The sequence below is a fragment of the Haliotis cracherodii genome, unplaced genomic scaffold (genome assembly GCF_022045235.1).
Source record: "Haliotis cracherodii isolate W230 unplaced genomic scaffold, xgHalCrac1.p SCAF_9, whole genome shotgun sequence".
NCBI lineage: Eukaryota > Metazoa > Mollusca > Gastropoda > Lepetellida > Haliotidae > Haliotis > Haliotis cracherodii.
In genome coordinates this window covers 50,298,636-50,313,563 of record NW_027266343.1, presented here as the reverse complement: position 1 = coordinate 50,313,563, position 14,928 = coordinate 50,298,636, and the positions used below count along the sequence as shown (strand labels likewise).

The 14,928-nt window shown below is 40.8% G+C and overlaps 1 protein-coding gene across 2 annotated transcripts; it reads left to right on the top strand.

The window, feature by feature from the left end:
- Positions 1–287: 287 nt before the first annotated feature.
- LOC139452525 (RNA/RNP complex-1-interacting phosphatase-like) lies at positions 288–10,958 on the top strand. 2 transcript variants are annotated; one of them, XM_071234035.1, is made up of 10 exons: positions 288–413; positions 1,651–1,726; positions 2,244–2,275; positions 3,125–3,224; positions 4,221–4,300; positions 4,904–4,950; positions 5,195–5,255; positions 5,898–5,944; positions 8,654–8,723; positions 9,874–10,958. In XM_071234035.1, the coding sequence occupies exons 1-10, from the start codon at positions 397–399 to the stop codon at positions 10,568–10,570; spliced, it is 1,227 nt and encodes a 408-aa protein (XP_071090136.1). In that variant the 5' UTR covers positions 288–396; the 3' UTR covers positions 10,571–10,958. The 2 variants fall into 2 exon arrangements, with proteins under 2 accessions (XP_071090136.1, XP_071090135.1); XM_071234034.1 differs by lacking the exon at positions 288–413 and adding an exon at positions 891–1,074.
- Positions 10,959–14,928: the final 3,970 nt, after the last annotated feature.

Genomic DNA, 14,928 nt, shown 5'->3' with positions numbered 1-14,928 from the left:
CCCGCCAAAAAACATTAATCGTTAGGAGCGCGAGACTAAAAAGTTGGTATCCGGAAATGAAATGGAAGAAATTGAACATGGTTTATAAATTCGAGCAAGGGAATAATATATACTTGGCTTTTACAAGACGTTAACGAATGTTTTTTAATAAAGTCACCGAATGCTATTTACTTCAGCTATAGATGAACATATTTATATAGTTTAATTTCTAAACCCATTAAATAGTTCTACTTTTGTAACCTACAGACATTAAACGTGCGCTTACTCTACTTCCGGAGCCACACGTTTCCGCCTTGATAAAGTAAAGTGAAAATAGGTTTCTCAGAACTTAGATTACGCGCGTTTCAAAATAGGTTTGTTGCAACACATTTCGTCAGAAGATTTACATACTTCAAAATGCCGCTACCAGACAGGTAAGTAACTTGGGGCCAAGTTATCAATTTGAATTTATTCTTTCGATATTTTATTGAAACTGTGAAAGACAGCAAATCACGACGATGTTAGGACTAGATGATACCGACGATAGCCTGCTGAGGGATACGAAGTAATCATTATCATTACTATGGAAATAAACGAAATACGAAATCCGACATAGTGTGAATGCCACTTTGTTCTTTTATTTTGCAATATAAATACATTATCCAGAATCAGCAATAGCCTTTTCTTCGCGATTAACACTAAAAACAAACCACTTCCCAGATGCAGCATGTTCAGGTTTGTCAATATTTGTTTTCAGACATCCCAAGTGAAAACACCTAAAATAGACAATATTGAAGTCTCCCAACCAGAAACAAGGGCCATGGCCACACAAACTGCCTTTACAGTGTGGTGTTAGTGCTAGGCATAGGCTATTTTGTCAACAATCATAATCATGATAATCAATAATGATGTAGTTTTGACACTTTTGCTTACCATTAAATCTTGTCCGTTGAAAAGATTAGAATCTGAAATGTTTTTTTGGCATTGCGTAGCACTAACACAAAGGTTAGTGATGAGGACAGTTCCAAAGTTCGAGTTAGTCATATGGAGGAGTGCCTCCCAGTTTGGGAAAAGCAACATCACAGGAGTTAAAGGGTAGTTCTTGTACTTCCTTCGGGTGTAACTTGTAATGTTCATCACAAATGACTTTTTTTGCTTGTCATTGAGATAATACAGGAATGTAACTGAAATACAGTTTTAGCTAGCATTAACGCATTAAGCCATACTCATTTTTTACAAAAAATGAGCCTACTCTAATCTGTACCATATCAATTTCTGTGTAATTTTGGCAAATAAAGTTATATTCTGCATTGTTTTGGCAAAGAGTTCAGTCCTATCTTGTGTATATCATACTTAGCAGACACAAACTTAATCGTGATGATAAAACTGCCCAGATCATTTCCCAATTTGCAGTCTGAGTTTTGTTGATTGAATAATTATATCATAATGTTAAGGTGATGTACATGTTCACAGGTGGATCCAGGGGGTCCAGACCCCCTTTTTGAAAACCAAAAAGAGTATGTTGTCAGCAGTAAAATTATCTGAGAGATGATTTTGATATTTTGGACCTCCCTTTTAAAAATGCTGGATCCTCCCTTGATGTTGATCATCTTTACTGTGAAATACCCAGGAGAACTCAGATTGCTGATAGATATTTGTTGACTGTTTCAGATGGGAAAACTACACAGCCCTTGGTGGTGTAATCAAGGGCACCAGGATCGTGTGCTTCAAGGTGCCACTCAAACATGTAAGAGACTCTCATTGCCAGATAGCACGATCATCAGGCTCACAATTACACAACTGGCTATCATGGTTAATTTGTTTTAGTAAAAAACACAAGTTTTCCATTGTTAAGAGTAAACCTCCTTCAACATGAGTCAGTAACTTTCCTAAACATGCTTAATTTACATGACCTAGGAGGGGCGGTCGGGTAGCCTAGTGGTTAAAGCGTTCGGTCATCATACCGAAGACCCAGGTTCGATTCCCCACATGGTTACCATGTGTGAAGCCCATTTCTGGTGTCCCCCGCCGTGATATTGCTGGAATATTGCTAAAAGCGGTGTAAAACCATACTCACTCACTACAGTCATATCAAGTCTACGTTTCTGGTCTCGTTAACCATGTGTGTTTGATGTTGTCTTAGGCACATGTGAGTTTACACAGTCAGGTTCGAGTTGCTGAGGAGTGTTGATTATCTGTTCCTTGTCACTACATGACCTATGGCCGTGGTCACTGATTGATAATCACTTTTGACTTTATTGCAGGCTTTGGTTGAAAAGTTACCACAAAAGGAAAAGTGAGTTTTTTTTAATGAAACTGTCTCTAAAGACTAAACATTTTCTTCTTCGAACATTGTTTCCCTTGAAAATATTTGGAAACCTACCAGCTTTGTTATATTGGTAGTGCAATGTTCTGTTCAACATTCATGTAATTATATTGGTAGTGCCTTGTTCTGTTCAACATTCATGTAATTATATTGGTAGTGCAATGTTCTGTTCAACATTCATGTAATTATATTGGTAGTGCCTTGTTCTGTTCAACATTCATGTAATTATATTGGTAGTGCAATGTTCTGTTGGTCATGCTGGACGTGCCATAGATACAAATTAGTGCAAGCACGAAAATAATAAATTGTGCTGAGGATAAGTAAAAGTCCTTCATGATTGACTCTAGCAGCTAGCCTGAGACTGGTATGTTGTGCTGAGACAAGTAAAAGTCCTTCATGATTGACTCTAGCAGCTGGCCTGTGAATGGTATGTTGTGCTGAGGACAAGTAAAAGTCCTTCATGATTGACTCTAGCAGCTGGCCTGAGACTGGTATGTTGTGCTGAGACAAGTAAAAGTCCTTCATGATTGACTCTAACAGCTGGCCTGTGAATGGTATGTTGTGCTGAGGACAAGTAAAAGTCCTTCATGATTGACTCTAGCAGCTGGCCTGTGAATGGTATGTTGTGCTGAGGACAAACAAAAGTCCTTCATGATTGACTCTAGCAGCTAGCCTGAGACTGGTATTCCCCGAAGTGGTAAACGTCTGAGACCTGCATCACTTCGGGCTTTCCTCCCACATTAAGCTGACACGCCATGATATAATGGAATACTGTTAAAAGCAGCGTTAAACCCAACTCACTCACTCACTCACTTTCAGATTCACACCGACGATCCTGGTGAGGAAGATGGCTGACTCGGGCCAAGACCTTGGACTTGTGATAGATCTGACCTTTACCAGGAAGTACTACAACACCAAGGTCAGACTGACCACGACTTTGGACAATTATCACCCCTCTTCTCATTCTGATACAGTAAACTACATTTTTAGCGACCTGAAAGATATAACAAACTTATGTTTGGGTCCCGGCCATTTGCTGTGTATATATGCTGTACATATGCTTATAACGAACTCTGGTTATGACAAACTACTATTAGTGGTCCCTTTCAGTTCATTATAACCATAGTTTACTGTAGTTTAATGCATTCAGATTTAGCTTCTTGTTTGTTGATAACTGGCCAGGTGACTAGCGAAAAGCTCTGAGGACAAGTAGTTTACTCCCAAAATGTAGTAAAGTTATATAAACGTGATATACAATGCAACGTGTTTGTTGATGACCTGTCTACTCCTGTAACCATGGTAACTATGGTGACATCATTACGTAACAGACTGATAACTTTAAGTAAGTTTTGTCACAAGAAAACTATAGGGCTGTTATGATACAACTACCTCCGATATCGATATATACTACTCACAAGAAGTTAAAGAACACCTGATTTTTTTCATGACTATAGTTGATCTGTCCTGGCTGGTGGGTATTGCAATACAGCCTTCCAATTGTGGGTGTTCCTTTACTTGTTTTGAGTAGTATATATCCCAAGTCACGGAGTGATGTGTATGCAATCCTCAATGCACCATTCCAGCATGTAATTCTCCATGATATCAACACATGATCAATCAGTGTCTGTTTCCCTCTCGTTCTAAGTAGTTTTATGCAATCAAATTTAGACGTTTGTTTTGTGAAGGGTGTTAAGTTAAAGTTAGCCGTTTTCGAGGGTATTGCAAAACATTGTAATATTAATTTTTGAAATTGATACAGAATGAAAACATGAATCGATGCATGGGTAGGCGTATTATGTATCATATCATTTGTAAATTTGCAATACATCAGTAAGATAGACTGGTGATTTGGGACACCCCAAGAAAGCTATTTGTCCTTCATTAATCTAGAAAAGTGTGTTTGGTGTGTTGACAGGAGCTGACGGATAGGGGCGTCCAGTATGAGAAGATATTCACCAAGGGCCAGGAAGTCCCCAGCGACTTTGTCTTTGGCAGGTTGTTTGCTTCATCTGCTCATGGATTATTTACATTTTGCAATTTTAACTCACCTGACCCAAAAGATATGGTGAGCTTATTACGCTTATGGATTCATCATGTTTCTCGGCATTATTTATGAACTTGTTGATATGTCTCTTCAGGACCACCAGATGGATTGATTTGGAGTTTTTCTGACCAATTGTGTTAAAACATTATAATATAAATCAATGTGGCAACCATTGTTGGTTATATCATTAGCAGCTTTTGAAGCATGATTACGTCTATAGACATGGCCCTCCATGTATCTGTACAAAATGGTTGGTGACCTGTCTGTCAAAGGTCAAGGTCAAGGTCATCTCTGAGGTTATTGTGAAACATGGTCATTCATTGCCAGTTACTGTTACTTGTACAATCCTGAGACCTGGGTAAGCATTGAATGTTAGGAAGCTCTCTTGCTTAACATGCTTACGGTCAAAGTCTGCAAGTCCCATTTTAAAACTGGAAGGACAAGTATCTTAAGCCAAATTTGATGAACTGTAAATTGTTTGTAATGCAGACACTCTTCCAGTTGACGAGAGGGTAAATTTGTTTTGGATTTACAGTTGATTATTATATTTCCAGATTTGCACATGTGATTGACGAATATTTGGAACAAAGTTCAGACAACAGTAAGTCATATATTTCACCACACACAGACTGACAGTGTCGTAACGTTTCATGTTGTGAAAATGCTAGTCTTGTGTTGATGTATATATAAAGCGCACATATTTGAGCTCATTTCTTCGTCTCATGAAATATGTGTGTGACTCATCAAGAATATGTGTGTGACTAGACTTGGAGCATTTGTGACTGTAAAGTGTGTGAGATTTGTTATGTGTGATTCCTGAATTATGTAAGATGTATGTGTTTCAGCATCTGTGATTGGCGTCCATTGTACCCACGGTGTGAACAGGACAGGCTACATGGTCTGCAGGTATGGGATCTTGTTTGTTGTATCAGACATGTATTGATGACATTGTATACATTCCAGCTAGGGGGTCAGACTCACTGAATTAAGAGCCTGACCACCCGATCCCATTAGTCTCCTCTTATGACAAGCCTAGTCGCCTTTTACGACAAGCATGGGTTGCTGAAGATCTATTCTACCCAGAATCTTGGCGACTAACAAGATTAAGGGTCAGGCTTGCTGACTTGATTCATGCATGTCATTGTATCCAAAATGCATGGATTGATGCTCATGTCAATCACTGTCTGGTCCAACTTAATTATTCACAGACCTCGTCATAGTGGGAAGTGAGGTGTTGAAGCTGGGAGTGCTGCGTTAATCACCAACGAAACAATGCACTCCATAGGTGGATTTAGGCTACAAAATAATAGTCTTGGTTGTCAGGCACCTTCCGCATCATCATGAAGTCCACAGCACATTTTGTTTTTATTTCAATTTTCAATAAAAATGAAAATCTTTAAATATTCTGAGTCTCAAACACACAACCTGACAGTGAAATGCTACAATACTTAGGAACAACATGATTTCGCTGAAATTATTGTATACAAAATTTGGTGCTATACCAGCTTGTACAGCCAAGGGTGACCGTGTTGTGTGTTTGTGTTTTAGGTATATGGTGGAGCGTCTGAGTATGACAGCTGACGATGCTATGGCAGGTGGGTACTTATCTTGTCTAGTTCCCAGTGTAGGAATTGGTTGCCCAGGTTCACTGGCCCGGATGTCTTGCTAACCCCAATCATATTTTACCAGCCCCAAACACATTCCATAAACTACGACATGAAAACAAAATGACAACAGACTTTGACATTAAACATTTGCCTTAACTGACGTGATGATTCATAGAAATAAATTTTATAACTTATCCTTTTCCACACTATTTACTGAATTGTATGGACTACAGTTTTCAACTAGACAGTCGGGCCATCCTTACTGAAATGTGACTTGCCCAATTTATAAGTCACTGGCATTTGGTTAGCGGGCAGGCAGCAATTTTGAACACTGCTTGTACTGCTAATGCAGAGAACTCCTTACAGGGGTACACAGAACTTCTTACAGGGGTACACAGAACTCCTCACAGGGATACACAGAGCTCCTTACGGGGTACACAGAGCTCCTTACAGGGGTACATAGAACTCCTTACAGGGATACACAGAGCTCCTCACAGGGTTACACAGAACTCCTTACGGGGTACACAGAGCTCCTTACAGGGGTACATAGAACTCCTTACAGGGGTACACAGAACTCCTTACAGGGGTACACAGAACTCCTTACAGGGGTACATAGAACTCCTCACAGGGATACATAGAGCTCCTCACAGGGGTACACAGAACTCCTTACAGGGGTACACAGAGCTCCTTACAAGGGGTACACAGAACTCCTTACAAGGGGTACATAGAACTCCTTACAGGGGTACACAGAGCTCCTTACAAGGGGTACACAGAACTCCTTACAGGGGTACATAGAACTCCAGATCAGCTGAAGTAAAATATGCATAATAAATCACCATGAAGCCAATTAACGTTGAGTTGCTTTAGTGAAAATAGGCATGAAGAACAATTAATATGAACGATGATATACAGTAGTGACACTGCATCATTACCCAGTGTAGCCTTTTCAGCCTACATACCTGTATGTGTTTTCATATCTTTACTTACTGATGCCATCTTCCCGAGGCAAGGGAGTTAACTGACTATAAAAGTCCAGTTTCCACCCTTGCCGAACTAGGCTGGTATTATGGAGTTACTGTACACTTTGGCTGGACTAACGAGTCTAAACATAGTCCAATCAAAATCGCGCAACGAAATCTAAATCCAGTTCGTAAACTGTCATGGAGATTTCGATGGATTGCAGGATTTGCAAAGCATTTACACTGCCAGCTCGTTTTCAACAGATATTTTCTAAATCTATTCATGTTTTTAATCAAGGTGGTCACGTGATTTGATGCAGTTTGCGATGTAAGATACGTTTTTTCACAATATATATCTTGATTATCGATCAGATCGGTTGACTGGGGGCCGCCATTTTGTTTCAAGCAAATGCAAGTGATACGAGAGGTGGAATCTGATTGGTCCATATGATTGGAGAGGTATAGAAGGGACATAACTCATAATATCCACTGGCAGCGCTACGATAGAGCCCAGAAATTCCAGCCTACTTCAGCAAGGGTGGAAACTGGACTTTTAAAGTCAGTTAACTCCCTTGCCTCGGGAAGATGACTCATGCAGGCATCACATACATATACTCACCGCCTAAAGAAATGCGAATCATAGTTTTTGGTTTGTTGTTTAAGGCCACTCTCGGCAATAATCAGCAAGAATATGACAGCAGTCCGTAAATAAATGAGTGTGGACCAGACAATCCAGTGATTGACATTATGAGCATTGATCCACAAAATTGTGATACAATGACATGCATCAACCAAGTCAGCGAGTCTGACCACTCTATCCCATTAGTCACCTCTTACGACAAGCATTGTCATCTTTTTGCTGAAGACCTATTCTACCCCGGACATATAGAGAAGTATGTTCATTAAGAAGAGATGTTGCCAATGGTTACCACTTAATGACAGAACTAACAATCAGTCAAGTGTCGCCACAGAGTGTCTGTTTTTATCACGATATGCTGCACGTGATTTCAAACTTTTCATGCTAATCCTACACAAGGCAAATGGTGCATCTCGAGTCATGGGTGTATGACGTCACATGTGATGTGTTCATGAGCATCGGTTCACACAACATAACAGTATGTTTCTTTTGTGCATCAAACCTATCTAATATCTCTTTAAAATGAGTAATTCTTCTTATATGAACCAACATCTATGGTATTCGCATTTCTTTTGTCGTTAAGTATATGAACTTATAAAAGTACTACGTCACGTTTATTGTAAGGGGCGGTCGGGTAGCCTTGTGGTTAAAGCGTTTGCTCGTCACGCCGAAGACCCGGGTTCGATTCCCGACATGGGTACAATGTGTGAAGCCCATTTCTGGTGTCCCCCGCCGTGATATAGCTGGAATATTGCTAAAAGCGGCGTAAAACCGTACTCACTCACCCACTCACGTTTATTGTAACTTAGCCATGAATCCTTGTTGTTAACTTTAATGTGGGACATGACACACTTGGGGCATCACATTGGCAGATGCAAATTAGAAGTCACCTGAAACAGAAGTATAAGCAGAATTGTGATTATAAAAGGTTCTCTCATTTGATTGGGGAGTAAAAATATATTGAATACCCTATGAAAATTATCAATACCCAATGTGAATGATAACAAGTCAGTAAATACTCAATAGCTCCAACAAGTATCTGGAGCTCTGGGTACATGTGCACTGCACATCTAAAGTTAACACAAGCAGCATCTGTTTCAGCCTTCAATGCGGCTCGAGGCCATGATGTCGAGAGGGAGAACTACATTGAAGACCTCCGCACCAGAACGCCGTGAGTGACGCAGTTCAGTATGGAATGCATTGAGTGGGAATAATTCACTGTGACTAAATTATTTAAAAATTAAGGGACATTGTTTATCGCAGGGAGAATAAAGCATGACAGTCGCAAACCCAAGTTTTTTCTCCAAGCAGTTATTTATTGTACAATAAAAGACGACCACAAATCTTTTATTTCTTATATGAGAAACATTATTTACAGCCTCTTCATGGATGATGATAAAATGTACAAGCATTAGAAATCTTTAACTGCATTTAAATAATGATAACTCCCTGAATAGAATTTGACACGCGCAGTGTTGGACAAGTCCATTTGTCCATTTGGGGTGGCCCAGTCGTCTAAGGCGCCGCGATTCGCTGTGCAGAGTTCACTCTCACTATTGGAAGCTATTGTTTCTTTCTACAGAAATGATGTCATGATAGAACAATGATTTATCCTTAAATAAAACCACGCTTCTTAATTAGATAATTCAAGCTATGTAATGGGTAGATAGGCAGGTGGGCCCAGTCTTCGCTTGTGCGTGCAAGAAACGAATGAATTTGGGTTCGAATCCCAGATTTGCCCTGATCATGTTTCTAGATTTGTCAGCACCATACTCCATGGCCCAGTCATCTAAGGAGCCACAATACTGCTGTACAGAGTTGCATTCCTTTGGCATGTCAGAGACCTATGATCGTGGGTTTGAAATGCGCTTCACTCCGATTATGTTTCTAGGTTTGTCAGTACCATACCCGTGCTCATGGGTCCCCCAAAGTGGTAAACGTCTAAGACCTGCATCACTTGCGGCTTTCCTCCCACATTCTGCATCTGACTCAACTCTCTCTGCATTTGGCTCATACTCATGAGGGGCGGTCGGGTAGCCTAGTGGTTAAAGCGTTCGCTCGTCACGCCGAAGACCCAGGTTCGATTCCCAACATGGGTACAATGTGTGAAGCCCATTGCTGGAGTCCCCCGCCGTAATATTGCTGGAATATTGCTAAAAGCTGCGTAAAACCATACTCACTCGCTCACTCATACTCGCGAGTTTCACCAAAGGGCTTTCCTCACGCATCAAGCTGACCCAAACTCATTGATGCAAATGTGACATGGGACTATCATGATGTGACTATTTCTAACAGTAAAATTTCTTGCTTCTTCTTTGCAGAGGCAAGAAAACCCCATTTGATCCATCTGCCACTCCCCCTGAGGATAGCACACCTGACTATAGCAATAAGAGGATGACGGACAAGTTCTCACAACCTGGGTACAAGGCAGATAACTCCTACAGTAAGCTTCTGGAAAAACATCGTAGTCGCTATGACAACTGGAATTCCAACAATTCAAGGCAGAATGAGAGAGATCATGAGATGAGGCCTCACCGTGGTCAGCAATGGAACGATGACAGAAGGTCACAACCATGGCAACAGAGACATGGTGATGGTGGTGGCTATTCAGGGAATGGCTTTAGTGGTTACCAAGGCAATGACAGTGGCAGGCACCAAGGTTATGGGGGTTACCATGGCAACAGCTATGGTGGTTACCATGGAAATGCTTACAGTCAGTCCAGTCACTATGATAACCACGATTATAAGGGTCGCCATGGGGATCGTAGTCAGCATAATGATTATTCTTGTGATGGAAACTATTCGTTCGATGTGGACTTTTCTCAAAAGGAAGGTCATGGACAGAAGGGTAGTCACAGTAAAAACAGCGCATATATAAAGCAACATCGGAGCTATGAGGACCACCGAAGCCCCATGAAATATGGTGACTGGGCAAATGATGACACAGATCGGTACGCCAGGAGTGGGTGGAGCAACGGTCCTAGGAGAGGCGGGCGCAACCGAGGGGGGCGGAGGTGAAGCTGTGACCCGCTGGTGTGACCAAAGACTGCCTGTGATGACATCTTCATACATTATCCTTGATTGTAACTGTCTGTCGATGTATATCCATTTGTGTAGAGGAATCTGCTTGTGTTAGAAATGCTCATGAGAACAATGGGGAGAAAAATATACAAATTTCCTGTGAAGTTCCCCTGTGTATTGGGCATAAACCTATTCCTGGCCCTCAGGCATCGGCAGCCATCATATGACAGCATTTGCTTTCATGGTGAAATGGGGGGCACGGGTGGCCCAGTCGTCTAAGGCGCCGCCATTCGCTGTGCAGAGTTGCGTCCCTTGGGCACGCTAGAAACCTATGATTGTGGGTTCGAATCCCGGTCCGCCCCGATAATGTTTCTAGGTTTGTCAGCACCATACCCGTGCTCGTGGGATTTACCGAAGTGGTAAACGTCGGAGACCTGCATCACTTCAGGCTTTCCTCCCACATCAAGCTGACATGCCGCGATATAACTGGAATACTGTTAAAAGCGGCGTTAAACCCAACTCACTCACTCACTCACTCATGGTGAAATGGAAAACCAGGAATCTGGTAGCTCACTTGTAACCAGAAGAAACCTTGTTGCATGACTACACTACCTGAGTATCAATTGAGCGAATATCTTAAGCCACGGAAGAATCATGTTGTATGTACCATTATTTATTGTATACGAGGAATGTGAATCAAATGGTAACAAACAGGTGTGCTGGCGCATGGCGACATTTAAAACCTGAAAACCATCTTGGTTACTACTTCATTCAGCCTAAACAAGCAACATTTGGAATTGAGATCATTTTGTTTTTAAACAGATCTTACCAAATGCTTCCGAAAGCTGCTTGATGTTAAATATTGTGTTTATACAACGCTGCCGGTGAGTATGTGTATCATGGTTAGATTACAGCTTTCACAATTGACTCTAGCAGCTGGCAAGGGTCCTCATTGACTCGTAGCATTTGAGGGCTATAATTCTGAATCAGTTCTCAATGCTTCAATTTTGCTAAAAATCAGAACTGAAAAAAAACTGAGAGAATATGTAAATATAGACCAGCTACACTCTGAGGACTAGAGAAATAAGGTTTACACTCGGTACGTCTTGAAAAAGAGGAATTTCTTGGCTGTATTACTAGAATGGGAACAATAATGGAGACTAATACCTCTTTGATTTACATTTAATCGGCTGTTGTTGAACTTTTGATTGGTTTAAGAGTCTTTCAAAGGTATTTCCAAGCTATAAATATGTATTACTATGTGTAACATTCAGTGGACTCTGACATTTTGCCAATATAACGATAACATTGTTTGTGATAGTTTTGTTTTTTGGACTCATGGTGGATGCATCTTCCCAAAGCAAAGGATTTAACTGAAAGTCCAGTTTCACCCTTGCTGAAGTAGGCTGGAATTTTTGGGATCTATCGTAGTGCCAGCAGTGGCTATGAGTTATGTCCCTTCTATGTCCCTCCTATTGACCAATCCGATTCCTCCTCTCATATCACTTGCATATGCTTCAAACAAAATCGTGTCGCCCAGTCAAGATGATCTGATCGATAGTCAAAACCTGTATTGCAATAAAACGGGTCTTTATTTGCGAAGTGCATTAAATCACGTGAGCACCTTCATTAAAAACATGAAAAGATTTGGAAAATATCTGTTGACGCAGTTAACGAAGGGGATGTCGATTTCGTTTCCATGATTTTGATTGGACTATGCACAAACTCCAGTCAAGATATAACTCCATAATTCCACCCGAGTTTGGAAAAGGTGGAAACTTGACTCTTATAGTCAGTTAACTCCCTTGACTTGGGAAGATGTGGTGGGTGCTGAGTCAACTCACAATACACTAGTTGATGACTTCACGGATTATGCCTCTGTTTTTTTTTTTACGAATCATTGTCACCTTACATGCAGATTGTGATTTTTTATTTCTGAAGGATCTTGCATTGTTACTTCCGCCATCAAGAATATTTCTTTCATATGTCAACAGCTTTGCACCAGTCTGAGATTATTTTTGCTGATACATACCCAGTAAACCTTAGTAAACTCAAGTCTGTTGAACTAGTAATGGCTTGAAAATTCTTGTACATGCTGTCAAAAAATAGTATATTTGAACAATTCTTTTTCGCATCACACAATATGCACCATTTTGTATGACATGACACAGTGTTATGATGCTCAGAATCCTCAGTGAATCCTTGCAGACATACTTTTGGGGAATAACTTTGACAAGTAATAAATTGGTTTTTATCAAATCTGGTTTGAAGACGGCTCTTCATGAAAGACAGGTCAAATTTGGAGGCGAGCGAGATCATGAGCTGAGCAAAATATTGTGTTTTGCGTAACTTTAACTCAATGGACGAGACAAACTAAAATAACATGTCCTATTCAAGACTTTATTAGCAAGCTTATGGCATGAAATGATCCACACTGGGGGTACTACATTAATTACCCAGGTTACACATCGTCTCCACCTGATGAACATTTTATTTGTCTCTCATGTCAAGCATGGGGTACTGAGTAGCTATTCTGCCCAGATATACCCAAGGGGGTGTGAGAATATCAACTAGGAATAAACATGAGTGTTTAGGCCTTAAATATGTTAAATACAAGAAAAGACAAATAAAATGGTATTTTTTAAATGTATTCAAGTGTATAAATGTATGACCTGTTTTTTGGGAGACGTTCACATCACAGACAATTCCTGGAATATTGTTTGTTTGTTGGTTGTTTAATGCAGCACTCAGCAGAATTCCAGCTACATGACGGTGGTCTGTAAATAATCGAGTCTGGACCAGACTGTCATGTGTTTGATATCATGAACATCGATCCATGCAACTGGGATAGGATGACATGCATCAACCAAGTCAGCGAGTCTGACCACCCACTCTCACTAGTTGCCTAGACAACCATCCAGTTGTGGCCACAATGGGTTGCTGAAGACCTATTCTCCACCCGGATCTTCACGGGTTCCAGGAATATCGGAGACCGTAGCAGGAGTAAACTGACCATTTCCATTCTGCCGACATGAAGCCTAAGCAGGTCCAAGTGGCAAACTCTTCACTCATGGACCAACACAGTTCATGTCAGTCCTATACATACCTACTATATGTAGGTTTCCAGTTGTGAAGTGGGTTTTGCTGTAGATACAGTATCCAATGGGCCTCTTTTAATTACATGCACTTTCTGGATGTGGCAGAGGTTAGTGTGCCCAAGTCTAGGTGCTTCATTTTCACTGAGCATAGTTGCTTTACTGTCATGCCAGAAACCTTTGACCTCTTCCATGGGCTAGCGTTTGCAGCGGAAAGTCTGGGGTTCGATCCCCAGCCGCATCATACCAAAAAACGTTAACCTGCCTGTTGCTTGGTATTAAGGGGTTAAAACAAGGACTGGCTGGCTTGGAGTCACTATACTGTGTCTGAGTGGGGTATTCATGTTAAACTGCAGCATGGTATCTCAGTGAGTTAGCAATATAAAACGGCAATAGTCCGGACTAGTACAAGCAGCCACACACACATGTGCATGCACATCGCTATATAAGTGCAATAATCTTGGATGCGACGTTAAACCCAATTTCACCTCACTTCACCTGATTAATAATTACAATTATTATGACTATAAAATTGGCATTAGTCCTGCACGCACACACTCACGCATGCATGTCGCTATATAAGTGCAATTATCTTGACCGCAACGTTAAACTCCATTTCACCTCACCTCACCAGAAACCTCTGATAATGTGCTCGAAATCCAGAGACGACCAAATTGTTAATATTCTGGTTTGTCAGCCCCACATTCATGCATTTCACCAAAGTCATTAACATATAAGATTTACATCACTTCCAGCCTTCCAAATTCAAGCCAGTCCGCTCGCCCAAGATTACTATAAATTGTGCAGAGGACAAGCAAATATCCAATGGACTGGTAGCATTTGAGGTCTTTGACTCTCAACTTTGCTACAAATTGGAACTGAATAAAACTATGTAAACATTTTGTCTCGTTCATGCAGGACAGACTGTCAGAACTAGATATGTGGGCAGTTTCTGCTAAAAAATATCAAAGATTGTATATTCTGATTACAGCCAAATCAGGCATATATGTCTATGATGTAATAATGGTATGGTATGCAAAGGAATCATGACGTTAACACTAGTCCTCTGGGCCAGGCTTTATAAACACAAATTTCCATGGCTGACTTCAGGTTTTTCTTTCACTCCAAGCAGTCACGATGATATAATTGAAATACTGTTAAAACAGCGTTCAACTCACTCACTCACTCACTCACTGTTGAATCAGCAATCTGGACCACATGAAGTTGACATATGACAACACATGGCCATTGTTGGTGGAA

What these genes read in the sequence shown, in the direction of transcription:
- LOC139452525 (XM_071234034.1), top strand. Translation starts at nt 950, where the DNA reads ATGTTTTTTTGGCATTGCGTAGCACTAACACAAAGGTTAGTGATGAGG. An exon ending in AGCGACTTTGTCTTTGGCAG is followed by an intron (nt 4,301 to 4,903) that starts GTTGTTTGCTTC and finishes TTATATTTCCAG; the next exon opens with ATTTGCACATGTGATTGACG. An exon ending in AGCTGACGATGCTATGGCAG is followed by an intron (nt 5,945 to 8,653) that starts GTGGGTACTTAT and finishes CATCTGTTTCAG; the next exon opens with CCTTCAATGCGGCTCGAGGC.